This window comes from Podarcis tiliguerta (genome assembly GCF_965153285.1).
Source record: "Podarcis tiliguerta genome assembly, chromosome: 14".
NCBI classification, from domain to species: Eukaryota; Metazoa; Chordata; class Lepidosauria; order Squamata; family Lacertidae; genus Podarcis; species Podarcis tiliguerta.
In genome coordinates this window covers 45,696,842-45,713,635 of record NC_139547.1, presented here as the reverse complement: position 1 = coordinate 45,713,635, position 16,794 = coordinate 45,696,842, and the positions used below count along the sequence as shown (strand labels likewise).

The 16,794-nt window shown below is 50.5% G+C and overlaps 1 protein-coding gene across 2 annotated transcripts in view; it reads right to left on the bottom strand.

The window, feature by feature from the left end:
- The window catches only part of GRIN2A (glutamate ionotropic receptor NMDA type subunit 2A), a 219,829-nt gene extending 203,944 nt beyond the window's left edge, over positions 1–15,885 (bottom strand). Inside the window, exons 1-3 of one of the 2 annotated variants that reach the window (XM_083413336.1) lie at positions 14,813–15,885; positions 13,254–13,440; positions 11,152–11,574 (exon numbers count right to left, since the gene is read on the bottom strand). In XM_083413336.1, the coding sequence (XP_083269462.1) occupies positions 11,152–11,571 (420 nt within the window). In that variant the 5' untranslated portion in view covers positions 11,572–11,574; positions 13,254–13,440; positions 14,813–15,885. The remainder of the gene's footprint in view (positions 1–11,151; positions 11,575–13,253; positions 13,441–14,812) is intronic. The other variant, XM_083413335.1, reaches the window with a different exon arrangement.
- Positions 15,886–16,794: the final 909 nt, after the last annotated feature.

The following is a 16,794-nucleotide window of genomic DNA, read 5'->3' as shown; positions in this document are numbered from 1 at the left end:
ATGCAGCTAAAGAAGACCTGACAGATGGCCGGCCAAGCTCTGCTGAAAAACCTCCAAGGAAGGAGAGCCCACCAACCTCCACTGTCGCACAGCTCTAACCAGCAGGAAGTTCTTCCTAATGAGTCAGAATCTTCTTTGTTGTCATTTGAATCCATTGGTTTGAGTCCTACCAACAAGACTACTCCATCTTCTATCTCACAGCCCTTCAGATATTTGAAGGTGGCTATGATAATTAAAGCTATGGTTTTCCCAGTAGTGATGTATGGAAGTCCCATGTCTTGAGAGTCCCATGGACTGCAAGAAGTCCCATGGACTGCAAGAAGATCAAACCTCTCCATTCTGAAGGAAATCAGCCCTGAGTGCTCACTGGAAGGACAGATCCTGAAGCTGAGGCTCCAATACTCTGGCCACCTCATGAGGAGAAGACCCCCTGGAAAAGACCCTTATGTTGGGAAAGATGGAGGGCACAAGGAGAAGGGGATGACAGAGGATGAGATGGTTGGACAGTGTTCTCGAAGCTACTAGCATGAGTTTGACCAAACTGCAGGAGGCAGTAGAAGACAGGAGTGCCTGGCGTGCTCTAGTCCATGGGGTCATGAAGAGCCGGACACAACTGAACGACTAAACAACAACAACAACCTCTCAGTTTTAACTTCTCCAGGCTAAACCTGCCCAACTCCCTCAACCATTCCTCATATAGCTTGGTTTCCAGACCCTTGATCATCTTGGTCACCATCCTCTGCACACCTTCCAGCTAGTCAATATCCTTTTCAGTGAGCATCTGAGAAGAATGCAGTCTTCATCTCCATCTCCTTTTCTCTCTCCCCAAGTAACAGGGCTATAGAGACATGCTCTCTCTGAAAGCATTTTTGCTTCTGAAGAGGGCCCATTGTTCTAAGAGCTTATTCTCTTGTTGGTTTCCTACTTCTCTTGTCAAAGACAGGTCAAATACATTTTCATACATGTAAACACTGGCCTTGTTTTCTCTAGACAATCTTTCAGTTGGAGGGGTTTGTGTTATTGTAAGGACAGAGTTGAAGACAACATACTCCCTAACATTGTGATGTATGTAATCACATCTAATGCACCATCCTTCTCTCCATTTATTTTCATGAGAACATCAAGCCACTTTAAATGGCAATGTCTTCCCCCAAAGTATTGTGGGGAGTGTAGTTTGTTGAGGGTGCTGAGAGTTGTTAAGAGACCATTGGTCCCCTCTGAGAGCTATGATTCCCAGAGTTCCCTGGGAAGAGGGATTGAGAATTAAAATACATGGGGAAATGTAGCTCTGCAAGGGGACCAAGGTCTCCTATCGGCTATCAGCACCCTTAACAAACTACACTTCCCAGGATACTTTGGAGGAAGCTATGAGTATCTTAAAAAGCAGAGACATCACCTTGCCAACAAAGGTCCGTATAGTAAAAGCTATGGTTTTCCCAGTAGTGATGTATGGAAGTGAGAGCTGGACCATAAAGAAGGCTGATCGCCGAAGAATTGATGCTTTTGAATTATGGTGCTGGAGGAGACTCTTGAAAGTCCCATGGACTGCAAGAAGATCAAACCTATCCATTCTGAAGGAAATCAGCCCTGAATGCTCACTGGAAGGACAGATCCTGAAGCTGAGGCTCCAATTCTTTGACCACCTCATGAGAAGAGAAGACTCCCTAGAAAAGACCCTGATGTTGGGAAAGATGGAGGGCACAAGGAGAAGGGGATGATGGAGGATGAGATGGTTGGACAGTGTTCTCGAAGCTACCAGCATGAGTTTGACCAAACTGCGGGAGGCAGTGGAAGACAAGAGTGCCTGGCGTGCTCTGGTCCATGGGGTCACGAAGAGTCGGACACGACTAAACGACTCAACAACAATAACAACGTGCACCTAGCCAATGAGACAATGGAGCTGCACCATAGGCAACAGCTTTATTGGATGAAATGGAACCGTATTGCATGGATGTGGGCTGCTGCGAGAACAGGATAACTAAACGACTAAACAACAACAAAATGAGTATTTAAAGTGGTATGATGCTGCTTTAGAAACATGGTGCAGATGGAGTCTTAGTTTCAGTGGCTATAAGAAGAGAAAAAGAGATTATCAAACACCCCGCAGGTGTTACAGGAGTTAGTCTACCTCCAGGAACATCAGAGAAGGGAAAGTTAAATGCCCTGTCAGTCTTCCGCTTTTATTGATCTCTATCCATTCTTGAGTTGGAAAATCTACTTGCTGAAAGCTTACTGCACCATTCTCCATATTTTCAAGCCTTTGGGAACTGGGGGTGGGGGGCATTCAGATTAGGATTCATAGCACACATCCCCAATGATGGCTGGTGACTATTCAGACTGGTAGCATGGCAGCCAAGGAACCAATGGCAGGGAGATCCAACTATTTCTAGCTTTGTCCCTGGCCTCCAAAAACCTGCTGAGTCCTACAGGGGCAACACTGGCAACCAGAGCCACCCCCCCCCCCATGCAGATGGGACCTGTCTGAAGGCAAACTGAGATTGGTGGGCCTGTGTCCCATTGGTCCTAACAGATCAGCCTTCTCCCCTGCACATCCCACTTCTGACACCAAAGAGAGGGCACGACAATTATTATTGAAACAAGGAATGAGCCAGTCCTTTCCCACCATCACCTGTGTGGTTGGGGGAGGCAACAGGCTAACCCTCCATCCTTCTCTGTGGAAGAAGCAGGTACAACTGACAGGGCCTTATCGGTGGTGACACCATCCTTCGAACTCCCTCCTCCAAGAGATATAATTGGCTCCCTCCTCCTTTTTCTTTTGGTTGGTCCCTGAAGAGCCTTTTGCTTCAGTCTGCTTTCAGTTGGTTCCTCTACTGTACCTTGTTTCTGAATGTCTGTGAGGTGGGATTTGGTTTTTCACATAACTAGATTGCAGGTTTGAAATCAAAATAGCTTTATTGCCTCTTCTGCTTCAGCATTTAAGATGAGAATTCTGATTTTGATTAAACTTCATCCACATACACCATGGGAAAATATCTGTATTTGGAAAGCATTGAAAGAAGCATCTTACATTAAATGTACTATTATTGATTTAAGAACAAGGGTGGTGACGATAACTGGCTGTAGATTGAGGTTTAGTCATAACTTCTTCCTCTGGGCTACTTGAACGGGTGCTAATGTATGAGTCTTGTGGGATTCACAGCTGCAAAGTGGCGATGATAACTACCAAGACTCCTAGATGGAGCTTTCATAGCTACCTAGACTCCAGAATGGAACAGGCATGCCCAGAGGCACCAGGGGAAAGGCTTCCCTTTTGCATCTTGCACGTGGGTGCCCAGCGGCTGACCACTGTCGGAAACAGTATACTGGGGCTTGATTGGTTTTGTGCTAATTCAGCATTGCAGTACAGTGGTATCTCGGGTTAAGAACTTAATTCGTTCCAGAGGTCCGTTCTTAACCTGAAACTGTTCTTAACCTGAAGTGCCACTTTAGCTAATGGGGCCTCCCGCTGCTGCCGCTGCACGATTTCTGTTCTCATCCTGAAGCAAAGTTCTTAACCCGAGGTACTATTTCTGGGTTAGCAGAGTCTGTAACCTGAAGCGTCTGTAACCTGAAGCATCTGTAACCCGAGGTACCACTGTACTTATGCTGCCTCCAAGCACTCGACTGGACTGTGGCTGTGCCATCCTTGTTGCCAAATCCCTGTGGCTTGCAGGAGAGGTGCAGGTGAGGCAGAGACAAGCTAAGACTATTGGGACATGCTTGAGACACACACAAACACACAGCACTCCCATTGGGGGATCGTTCAGTTAGTCTTTACATGCAGCATCCTAGTCTAGGCCAGCCTGTTCTCCACTCTGTCCTGCAACCCCAGGATCGCTGCATGGATCGCTGACCCGAAACGGTGCAAATCTCTTAATTCCACCTCGCCATCTCCCGACCGCAATGCCGAAAAGACGTCTACAGAAAAGGCAAGCTATAGGGAGTGAGGAGGGGATTGAGAGGAGAACCCAAGCTATTTTTATTTTCTAATATCTGGTTTGCCTTCAGTCGGCTCCGCTACTGTTGTGAAACAGTCTCGGGGTTTGATGTGCTGAGAAATTATTTGCTGAAAAGCTAATAAGTGGCTCTCCAGTCAGCAAACGCCTCGCTGAATTATCATCAACTCTTTACATAAGTGACAAACAAGATTGGCTCAAAGGCTCCTCAGCGGCAGCTAGCATCACCCAGGCAAAACACGAGGCAATCTCAGGAGCAGGGATTGTGACGGTGGGCCATTCAGCCTTGCGAAAGAAGCTTTCACATCTTCAGCTACGTTTTATGTCGCCTGGAGTTGAAGAAACACAGGAGGCTGCCTCACACTGAGCCAGACCACCAGTCTGCCTAGATCAGTGTTGTCGGCACTGGCTAGCAGCAGCTCTCCGGGATTTTGGACAGGGAGCCTTTTCCCCAGGGAAGGCCATTGCGGATCGAACCAGCGACCTTCCTCACGCAGAGCAGATGCTCAACCACTCAGCTAACAGCCTTTCTCCATATGCAAGAACATCAGAAACTGCCTTGTACCAGGCCAGGCTGTTGGTCAATCTTGGTTAGTGCCGTCGACAAGGGAGGAGGGAGAAATCATGTTCAGTTTGCATGTGAAGGCAAACTTGCCCAATTCTCAGTTACTGGAACAAGGCGCAGTCACTGTTCACAATTTGCACTTCTACGAATTTTGCAATGCTGTTCTCCAGCCCCGGTAATGTGTACCAAAAAGATATTGGGTCTATTCTGAGTAAACGTTAGTCGCACACCATCCAGTACACGAAGATTTTGTTAGTTTTAAAATTCAAAAGTGGCATGAAAATGTGGAGAACCCAACCACAAAAACAAGGAAAGGAGAGAAACTGAAATTCCCAGATTCACCCTTCCGGGTCTGCAGCTGAGATGGCCAATCAGTGGTTCTATGCCAGACCCAGCCCTCCTCACCCCGGTGCAAATTTATCTGGCACCTCATTCCTCCACTTCACATCTTTTGGTCGCTACATGACCAAAAAAATCACCTGCCAGAAAGGAAAGGAAACAAGATATTCAGTTGCAAATCACACACACGTTATATTCCTTTCTGCTGTGCATCATTAACATCTCTCTACAGTGGACGCTCGGGTTGTGAACGTGATTCGTGCGGGAAGCACATTCGCAACTCACAGCATCCACAACCCGCAGTGCCATGTCTGCACACATGTGGGTTGCGATTTGGTGCATGTGCAAGCGCCGAAACCCAGAAATAACCCGTTCTGGTGCTTCCAGGTTTGGCACGGTGCGTAACCCAAAATCGCGCAACCCGAATCTGTAATCCGAGGTATGACTGTATTCAATTTTGATGGCAGTGGACTGATTTGGTTTTTTTAAACTTATTTTTCAGTTTTCTGGAAATACAACGAAGAATCCCCATGTGCCCCAAACCCAAGAAACATCCCATGCATATGCAATGTAAATGATAGCTGTCAAATATTAAGCAGGGTTGTATAATATTTTATATAAGCCCACCCAGGAACGGCTGTGGGCAGGATTCCTGCATTGTAGGGGGTTGGACTAGATGACATTTGAGGGTCCCTTGCAACTCTACAATTCTATAATCCTATGCTTACACGCTTGTAAAGTCCTCCATCAGCGATGGGGGAGATCTGTGGCTCTTTGGCTGCTGTTGGACTCCAAATCCCATCAGCCCCAGACAGCATGGCCAATGGCAAGGAATTATGGGAGCTGGAGTCCAGCAACACCTGGAAGTCACCAGGTTCCCCACCCCTGTCCTAGACACATGTCCCAACCTTTGAGGCATCACATATTCAATGCACTCCAGCCACATCTAGAGGACGGCAGGTTCTGCAACCCAGCCTTAAATGCTAAATGGCCCAAATGGCATTTGGCCTTCCAGTTTCTGCAGAGGATTTTATTGCTGGGCCCCAGTCTGTTCACTGGAGGACACGGAGCACACACCCCAAGAATGCAGAAGTTGGCTGTCCCTGCTCTGCAAAGCCACGCGACAACCGCTGCAACAACAGCAGCTGCCCAACCCCAGCTGCTTACATCCAGTGTTCAGAGAGGGAAGCAGGCAAGACCAGGAAAGGGCCAAAAACAATGCTGGGGAAGGCAAGAAAGGGCTTCGTTATGAGTTCTGCAGCTCTACAAAAAGAACCACTCCGATTCATAGATTCGGCAATGTTCTGTGCAGGGGGGGGCGGGCAGGGCCAGTTTCACCTCTTCACTGCAATTCCCGGTTCACAACAATAAAACGAATAATAAACGCAGCAAGTAGTATTAGGCACCATGCAATAAAAGCCGGCGGGTGGGAGATTTTGCAGTCTTGGGGCCACATGGCCTGGTGGGCAGCCTTCTGAGGGCCACATGGCAGTGGTGATCAGGTACAGAGGCAAAAGGAGACAGAACGATGGCTATTGCCTCTTGCAGTAGACTGGTTTCCGCACAAACACACTCCTCTCTATCGTCCATGCAGGCAAAGAAGGGGCGTTATCAGAATCCAAGGGACCATCCCAGCTAGACGAAAGTGCATGGGGTGTGGCTTGGGTAGCGTTCTGAGGTCCACACAGAGAAGGCTGGAGGCCCACATTCCACCCCTGGCATAAGCAGAAACAGAAAAAAGCAGGGAAGCAGAACTAAGGATAGAAAGCAAAGGCGAGAACCGGGAAGAGCAGAAGAGACAAGGCTAGGAAGGTAACAATTAACCTTAATGCTGCTATGAGGTCTTCCTTGAGCATCATATCTGTGTGGACCAAAACAGCCTCTTGCCATACAAGAGGCTTCCGTTTCCACTTCAGTGTAAATTTCTTTGCAGATCAGAGCTTCCACGCTCCAGCTGCCAGCAGAAGCATTTTCTTGAAATCTGCAAGCCCTGATCCAGCTTAGTGACCTGGGGTGCAACACCCCTGGGTTGAGCTCCCAGATCACCTTTCACATCCTAGAAGTGGCCCTGCACTGTCACAAGAAAGGTTGTGCCCCATCCTTAGCACCCAGAAGCCACTGTCCCAGCGAAGAGGCTTGTGATAGTAAAGGTAAAGGGACCCCTGACCTTTAGGTCCAGTCGTGACCGACTCTGGGGTTGTGGTGCTCATCTCGCTTTACTGGCCAGGGGAGCCGGCATACAGCTTCCGGGTCATGTAGCTAGCATGACCAATCCACTTCTGGCAAACCAGAGCAGCGCACAGAAACGCCGTTTACCTTCCCGCCGGAGTGGTACCTATTTATCTACTTGCACTTGGACGTGCTTTTGAACTGCTAGGTTGGCAGGAGCAGGGACCGAGCAACAGGAGCTCACCCCATCATGGGGATTTGAACCGCCGACCTTCTGATCAGCAAGTCCTAGGCTCTGTGGTTTAACCCACAGCACCACCCCTGTCCCTTAAGGCTTGTGATAATGGATAACAGCCTGTAAACCCGTATGCCCCATGGAATTTGGGTTCACTGTTCAACTTCTGGACAAGCAAAGGCCGGACCGCTTCGCAAAACATGCTTTTAACCTCTGCAGTTTGCTGTCAGTGAGATGTTCCTCCACCACAAGCTTTTGAAAAGGGTTGGGCCAATTTGCGTAAGAAGATTTAAGAGAACCACTCATGGCTAATCATGATCTCGAATTGCAGAGCAGAGAGCCTTCACAGTCAAAGGCAGTCTACCTCTGAGCAGCAAATGCTGGAGACAAAGAGCAAAGTGGCCATCTCCATCACTGGCTGCTATTCAAGACGTACCCAGAGTCCTGCTGGAGCCAACCAATGATCCATTTCTTTCATCATTCCACTTCCAAGCAATGTTAGAAACTCAGGTATATAAGCTAGGCGCCAAATGACACGTTAAACCTGGGTTATGGTCGCCACAATGGAACGTCTATTCGCCAGGGGCTTGGAACAGATGATCCCTTCCAATTTTACAATTCTAGGATCTCAGCCACATTGCTTGACTGTAGCTTGCTCTTACAACAGCTCGCTCGTCCCAGTGTGCAAGAAGGAGAAACACACACCATAGAAATGGAAAAGGTCTTAACTATGGACTAAGGCAGAGGTTTGCAAACTGTGGTCTGTGAGATCCATCTGGGAGGCTTGTGGAAAGGATATAGCACAGCCAGCCGAGAAGCAGAAGACTTGCATCTTTTGCTACAGATGAGTCAGCTGGTTCGAGGAAGATGTCAGTCGCCAACTGGGTGCCCAGAAATCTCCACGTAGTCACAATGGAACCCACCCCAGTAGAAGAATGCACCTAGCGTGTTTTGAACACTGCTTCCAAGAGGAGACAGACAGACAGGTCTTTCTTTCCCAAGTCGGCATCTGTTTGCTCGCAGTGCCTGGTACTCAAAGGTGAACTGCCTCTTGCCATGGAGGTTCCATTTCACTGACGTATTGAAGAACAGCTAAGGGACATCTTCTCCTCTGTCTGCAATGAATTTGTCAAATGGAGGGACATATTTCCCTACCTCCGCCTACAGAAAACCTATGACACATTCCAACAGTGCATGGGCTCAGAGACAAAAATAAGTGGAGCAACAGATGCAACTCTGACCTTTGCCCTGTAAGCTACCTTCAAGCCAAGAATAAGTCAAAGGTTTCTGCACACACCTCTCCATCCAGGCTAGCGAGAGGGAAAGGGCTGCAGGTGGTTCCAGGTTCAATCACCTGATGGCATCTCCAGCAGTGTTAGAAATTAGCCAGGCGCATTTTGCACCTATTGGCCACTTGCGACCAAGTGAAGATGTCCAGGTGCCAGGATGCTGCCTGACATCTCCACCACCTGGAGGTACATGCCCAGGGATCCTTGGATCTGAACTGTTTCAACACACAAATACCACATCCTATAGAATCTGCACAATCAGAATGAATTTCAGGAACCCTAAAGTTTGTATTGAGAAATATGACTTTAGAGCCATCTTGCCCCCAAAATAGCAACCAGGCATTCCGCTTGGGCAACTGTAACCCTGGTTTAAGGAGCCATTTGGCGCCTAGCTGATATATCTCAGTTTCTAACACTGGGTTTCTCCAGGTAGGGCCGGGGGAGAGAGCTTGCTCTGAAGTCCTGGGAAGCTGCTACCAGTCAGTGTAGACAACACCAAACTGGATGGGCCAATGGCATGACTGCAGTTCAAGGACACATCCCAGCCAAGCAAAAGCACTTGAGGGGGGTGTAAAACAGAGCCTGGGGAGAGGGGGGCGTGGCCTGTGGAAATCCCAGGGGCCAGATAGAAAGCTTTGGAGGGCCACATTCACCCCAGGCATGACATTCCCAAAGCAAAGAGAATCCCTTTCTTTAAGAAGTCAACAAATGCGGTGCCCATCACCCTTGTGACGAATACTCTTGTACGTTTGTTATCCATTGCAAGGAAGAGGTACTTCATTTGGCATCATGCTGGGGTTACGTGGACCTTCTGTCAGAGCCAAAACAAAGAGAGACCATTTTCCACGCAGGCTTTGAGAACTATCAAGGTTTTGCTGTGCACGCTGACAGATGTAGGGCTCAGGCCCCATTTACACCAGACAGTTAATGCCCTATGATACCACTTTCAACAGCCATGGCTCCCTTACCCCAAAGGAATCCTGGGAACTGTAGTTCATTAAGGGTGCTGGGAGTTGCTAGAGACACCATTGCCCGTTCCCACTGTGGTTTAAACAATCGATCCTTCTTCCTCATGGGGAACTCTGAGAATTGTAGCTTGGGAAGGAAACTAGTAAGAACCTACAGCTGCCAGAATTAGCAAGAGGAAGCCAAGGATGTTTGAAATGGTATCACAGCACTTTAAATGTATCATGCGAATGTACCATGTGCAGAGTTGCCATCGCGCCCTGGAGATTCATTCAGTCTCACTGCACCACTGCTCAGTTGCCTAATCCCTGGTGATTATTATCTCTCTCACACACATTTTGCTAAGTTTTTGTTTGATTGCACACCAAAGGCACCCTATCCTATCCCGAGCCCCAAGTCTTTGAGCTCGCAGGTCGTCACACAACCCCGACACAGTTCCCCTCCACAATTGGTTCGACTTTCCTGAAATCAGGGCCGGCCCACACATGAGGCAAGGTGGGGAGGCCACCTCAAAAAGCAGGAACCGCAGGCGCAGCGGATCCCGATGTAGATCTTTATCCCACCCCCCTTGTTCCTAATGTAGACCTTCGTTTACTTCTTCCCTGGCAGGGAAGGAGCACCATTTTGTGGTTTGCCCCAGGTGGCAAAATGTCTAGGGTCGGCCCTGGCCAACATCCCAACGGCTCTCCATAACGCCAGGTAGGTAAGCCAGCATTCACCTAGCCACCCTGCTGTAGTTAAGGTCTCCCCATCGCTTCCTTTTGACATGCTTGCTGGATTAATAACTTCCAGGGTCTACACTACAGATGCATTGCAATCTTTGTTACCCCTTAAGGACTGCAAGAGCTGCAGCTGTGCATGAGTTGCAAAAAGATATCCTTAGCCCCCATCCCCAACAGAGCTGTGTCCCCCCCCCCAAATTCCCTAAGAAAATGACAGTTCAGCTGGCTTGAGTCTGCAGTGCAGATCAGACCTTTGAAGCCAGTGGACAGTGACAGGTAGAGGTCCTTTCGGCACAGAGTTGGGTGGCTGGAGAAGACTTTTATCCAACAACTCAAAGGAAACATGCAGTTCTGAGTGAAACCCTTGGCTTTGCGACATCCAAGCAGATCGTGTGTTTTGGTGCATAAGCTGCTGGAGATCTAAGCATCCTTTGTGAACCGAAGACCAAAAAAAACAGATTTTCCTAATCTTTCGCACCCCACAGCCCAACGTTGATAGGGAAAGTCATGGAATAGCCACAAACTGCTCCTGAACCAGCAGGTCTTGGTACCAAGGAAGAAGCCGCTCCAAGCTAAACCACAAGTCTAATCATTCAGAAATAAAGATCTCCCCTCCCGAAAGAAACTGAAGTTACAAACAGCTTAAGGGAGCCAAGACAGACCCATTAAGGCAGGACTAGTCAACTCAGTGACCTCCAGATGTTGTTGGGTGGGAACTCCCACTTTCCCTAACCATTGGTCATGCTGGCTGGATAGCAGGAGCTGCAGTCCAACAGCATCTGGAGGGCACATGTTAGCTACCCCTGCATGAAAGGATCGCTCCATTTCCGTTTCTGCCCAAACAGGGAGGCGGCAGCATACATTGCCCCGCAGGGCACCAACTTCACACAACGATGTGCTCTCCGCCTACCTTGTCCGCCATGATCATTGACGAGCCGCCATGAATCCCCAGGATCGGAATAAAGGTCTGTGACGAAATAAAATCCAAAATCTGGGCAACCGCCTCCTGGTCGGTGTCGTCCCCGAAAACCACACCGTGGATCTTGGTGCCTGACATCAAGTCACAGACATTGGTGATGATGCTTTTTGGGTCTGTCTGGTTGACCAGAAGGGGCACCACATTGACGTCGACGGTGAGGTCGCCGGACATATCCCTGGTCCAAAGCGCTCGGACCTCTCTTTCCGTGACGTACTGCGTCCTCCCCAGGATGACGGCGATGTTCAGGATGGGGTAGCTTTTCTCTGCCCCCCAGACGAGGGCCAACTCTGCCAGGAGAGCCTGAAGCACCAGGAGATTCCAGCAAACTCGCGCCATCTTCACCAACTCCATGCTCTGCGGAGAACAAGGAGCCCGGGACGGGCGTCACATCACGCGGAAGACGAGGATGAACTGCCACTGCCTCCTGCTTCCCACAGGGACCCGGTCCTTAACCTTGCAAACAGGCATCCTTGAACTGAGTCCTCTTGCAGGGTCAAGGTGGCCCTCAAAGTTCAACCTCAGCTAAGCGCCCAGGCTCAGTGCAACACTTAACTCCCACCAGAGCAAAACTGACATCGCCTTCGAGGTCTCGGAAGGGCCGCTGGCCAGCCCTGCACATATCCTTCCCTTACAGGGGGGAAAAATAAAACCAGCTCAATCTCTGCTGAGGACACAGCGCAGATGAGATATCTGAAGCTTCTCAGGATGCCTTTTTGGAAAGCCTGAGTTTCCGAAGCATCTTTGAAGGCTTTGAAGGCATGCAGTGACCCGGGCCCTCTCTGCTTCCTGCCCTCCTTTCCTCTTCCCTCCTGCTGTGGCTGAAGCAGCAATGATTGGTGTGCCACCCCCCTCCCTCCCCTCGCCTCTGTCCAGAAATTGTATTTTATTCCAAGACTCATTTCAAGCTGGCTGGCTGGCTGCTCACGCAGAACTGGCTGAATTTCTGGAACAGATTCAGACATGCATTATTCTAACCCTTTTTTTTTCCTCTCCGCCCCCCCCCCCCGCCCTCACTCCCCTCTCTCCTTGGCAATGTACCCACTTTGGCTGGGCATCGGGGATGTCAGCCAGTCACTGGCATGCATATTTGTCCCCTTCGCTTCAGGTCAAGACCCTGGATGCTGCTTTCTTTTCGTGGATTTCGTTGGGCAGGTGGGTGAAAAGGGGGGGGGCTGTTGTTCCTTCTCACAGAGGCCATGGCAAAGCTGCTTGTGGAGGGAGGGGGCTACCTTCTGCTGACTTGCATCAAACCCCACCACCACCACCACCCACCCTGGGGGGAAAATGCATCTCTGATCTTATGGCTCCCATCATCCTGACATCTACACTCATCAATCATGTTCCATCAGCAGCAGGGGGATATATGGGACTCAGAGTCAACCTCTTCCCTCCCTAGGCTTCAGGTGGGCACGAGCGAGGGGTCTCTAGAGCTGCGTGTCTCTTTCCCCAGACCTCATTTGGATTCAAACTCAGCCGTTGTCTGTTGCAGGGCAGATTTTTTTCCCTGCTTCCCCGACTGCAGTCAGATCACACGAGAGGCAAAAAGACAGAAAGAGGGTGGGTGGGTTTTTTATAGTAAAACCATAACCCACTAGCCCGTGCTTTTAAACCTCCTTCATCGGGAAGTATTAATTATTTGAAATATGCTCCCCCCCCCCCCAAAAAAAAAGAAACCACTGGGTTAAAAAAAAATGCACCACGCTGGCAGAAGGGGGGGGGTTGTTTGCACCAATTAGAAAGACGTGCACAACACACACACACACACACACAAGCTGCGAAATCCTGCACCGTTAGCCTTTACTACGTAGGAGAGGGAATTCTTAGCTTCTTCGCTCCATTCATGGGGGCGAAAGGGAAACCAAGAGCAACAGCGCCTCCTGGCGCTCCGCCGCGTTCCTAACATCCCGCTGGAGCTTCTCTCCACTTTCTCCCCCCCCCCCCCCAAAAAAAAAATTTTTTTTTTATTTATTTATCCTCATTCCCATCCACCTCCCCCTCCAGCCGCCTTCCACCAGCATCAGAATCAGCATTACCAGGAATGTGAGAAATCGTAGCCGCTGCCGCAAAGTTTGGCATTTCGCAAGACTCCTCAGCGCCGCGCGTCAGGGGAGGTTGACATCCTGCTTTCCAGAGATGCGATCGCCAGTGCTGGTGCTGAGATCGGGGCGCCACATCCTCGCCTCCCCGCGAGGCAGGGTTGCTTATCGGTGCAAAGGGGGTCTAAAAGGGAGGGTTTTGGGGGGGGAAAGACGGGAGGAGGGGAAAGGAAGGGAGGGGCGAGAGAAAGACCACCACGTTAGCGCAGGCGGAACAGCGCAAAATAACACGGCGACAACTTCGCGGCGCAGCGGATTAATAAATCCTGGCCGGGCAGGCGATCGTCTGTGGGGGGAAAAGTTGATTTGCTTCCATGTAATTTGTCAGGGAGAGCGTTTCGCCCTCGATCTTGCTTGGGAATCCGTTCCCCGTCCTTCCTTCCATCTCCCGCCTCCTGCCGCAATTTCTCTCCACTAGGACGTGCACGCGATCCTATGCGTCCTTACTCCCGAGGAAGCCCTCGCGGAGTTCAACGGAATCTCCTCCCCGGGTCAGGATGCGTAGGATTGCGGTGTGTTTGGGGCGAGCGGAGAGAGACAGATGAAGCGACCTCGCCCCCCCCCCTCCACCTCCCCCAACACCACCCCTTAGAGGCTGGGATCCTAGGCAGACTCCCTTACCTGGGAGTAAAAAAGCCCACTGAGCATAGGCGGGCCTTGCTTCCGAGTAAACACCCCCAAAACATGCGTTCCCATAACCACCGCTGCGATCGGTCTCCTCGGAAAGTAAGGACCGACCCCCAGACCCTTTGCAATTTAATGGAGGGTCCTTCTTTTACCCAAGTTAAAGGTCCCTTCTGGCAGCTTGAAGTTCCCAACTGGAGAGATCCATCGCAAGGAGTTTCTAGCTCCCATCTTTTCCTGGGAAGTAAGTCCCATTGAAGTCAAGAGGACTTGTTTCGGAGTAAACACGCACAGGCTGGAGATGGGGGGGGTGTTTAAAAGAGGACCAGCCGCCTCATTTTGGGATGGAGGTAAGAAGCGACCCTCCGCACACTTCCTCGAGAGTAAACTCAGCTAAGCGCCAAAGAGCTTACTCCCGAGTAAAGGTGCATGGGATGGCGCGGCGAGGAGGAACGAAATCTTTTCCACCTGCTCAGTAAACCTCTCCAGTAATACTAATAGCACTAATTTCCATGCTAAAAAAATAATGGGGAAACGCACCGAGGTAAGACGTTTATTTTATTTTATTTTTTACTCTCTCGCTCCTTTTTGGCAGGCGAAATTGACATGCAAAGCGGCAGCAAGGCCGGGACCCTAATCTGTCCATTTCACTCACGGGTGGCCGGGGGTTGGCGCGGGGTGGGGTGGGGTAGATGGACGCTACTGTCGAGGCAACCCAACTCCACCCCCCTTTGCAACAGTGCCAGGCGAAAAGATCGCCACCGACCACCCATCCATAGCCCCCACCTCCCCCTCCCCATTCCGCATTTTTAAAATTCTTATTTATCATAATTGCTATTATTTAATCGCCTTCGCCGCCGCTTGTTACTCACTGCATTCGCCCTCCACATAATTCCAAGCTGAAAATCCTCCAAGTCATTTCAAAAGGATTCCTTTGGCACCCGTCAGAAACGCGTCTCCGTTTATGTGTGTGTGTGTGTGTGTGTGTGTGTGTAGGTGGTGAGTGCGGTGGGGGGGTGCTTGTGTTTTGTGTGCGTGTGCGTCTGCTTAATCCCCAGATTTCAGCTCAGGTGCCCTTCCGCAAGAGAGGGGGGGGGGACCACGCCAGGCAGCATCTTCAGGCTCCCAAAACCATCCAACGCACTCACACACAGGCGCGCGCGCACACAGGCGCGCACAAGCACACATACACCGCCTCCCTGTTCCAAGTTTGCCAACCCAGCCGAGGGAGGGAGAGCGCGCAGAGTCCAACAACCTCAACTGTTTGCCCTGCTTTGCAAACGAGAGAGATGCCAATCTCTCCCCAAAAAAACCCCGAGGCGCTTTAATTGCGCGCGACGCTTGCCCAAACTGGAGACTTGTTACTCGTCCCCATCGACGTTTGGAGAGCGCTTCTCTGCTGCAGTGGAAGCAAACAGGGCAGGAATTGGGAGGGTGTCACCAAAAAAAGACCAGCAGCCCCCTTCTCTCTCTCTCTCTCTCTCTCTCTCTCTCCATCACTGGAAAGGGATTGTGGAGCCAACTCGCCAGCAGGCGGCTGCCGGCTGGAGGGATTGAAGAGCGCAGGAGGAGGAGGAGGAGGAGGCCCCAGCTGAGCGGAGCTGGCTGGGCTGCTGCTAGGGGCTTGGCTCGGCTGGTGCACTGCCCCGGGGCGGCGGAGGAGGAGCGGGCGGCGGCGGCGGGGCCGCAGTCTGGAGCAGAGCGCGGTTCGCACGCAGCGCTTGAGCGCCAGCCCAAGCGGGGAGGAGGGAGAAAAGTCTTCCTCGCTCCTTCTCTGCAGCACCCCCTCCCCAAAACCGGGGGGAGGGAGGGAGGCGGAGCCGCTGCGAAGGAGAGAGGCGCGCCGTGTGGCCGCCCTGCGACCCGGCAGCAGCGCGCGTACACACGCATCCACACGTGCACACGCGCCGCCGGGAGGTCGGTGTGGAGCGGCCGGGAGGCTGAGCGGACCCGGTCGCGCCGCCACCGTTGCAAGGGGGGAGCAGGGGAGGGAAGGGGGCTCGGGCAAGATAATGTTCACTTTATAGATTAATATTATTAATAATAATAATTATATCCTTTTCCTTGTAAAGCTGCTGGTTGATTGTTTAAGTTGCAGGCTGTCTCCCTTGCTTGCAAGAGGGAGGGGGCTGTTGCAAGGGCTCTGGTGAGTGGGAGATATGTTTTTTTAGCAACAAAATTTGGGATGCTGCCAACTCATATTAACTATCAAGGCAGTGTATCTATTGCACAGATGTGCATTTTAAAAAATATTCTAAAGTAGGGGAGGGCCCTCGATTTTGCCGGTGCATAAATGGTTATTTATTCTATCATATTCATGGGGGTTGGATTGCCCTGTGCCATAGTTTTCTTTCCTTGATGTCCTGCTCTCCCCCACAGGCTCAAAGTGGTTTACGGGCAAGTTTGCTTTTCGTCCCCCCCCCCTTCCACCCCTTAAGCATGAGTAATTCTGCCCTTGTGGAGCTCCCAGTCTTAATTATTTAGTTTTTTAATCAGAAATATTAATAGGATATGTTAGGCAGCAAAACCGCAATCAGTATATATATATATATATATATGCAGGTTTTGGTGTCCTCGGGTGTCTTCCCGTGTAAAAGTTGGGGTGTCTAGGCGACGTTTCGACGAGGTCTCACTCGTCATCTTCAGGCTGGTGCTTTCGGCTTCTTGTTACTGGAACAGAGCTAGAGGTGAGATATTTGCTTTCGTAGATTTTCACGGGTACAGGAATGCAGGTTTTGGTGTCCTCGGGTGTCTTCCCGTGTAAAAGTTGGGGTGTCTAGGCGACGTTTCGACGAGGTCTCACTCGTCATCTTCAGGCTGGTGCTTTCGGCTTCTTGTTACTGGAACAGGCTCT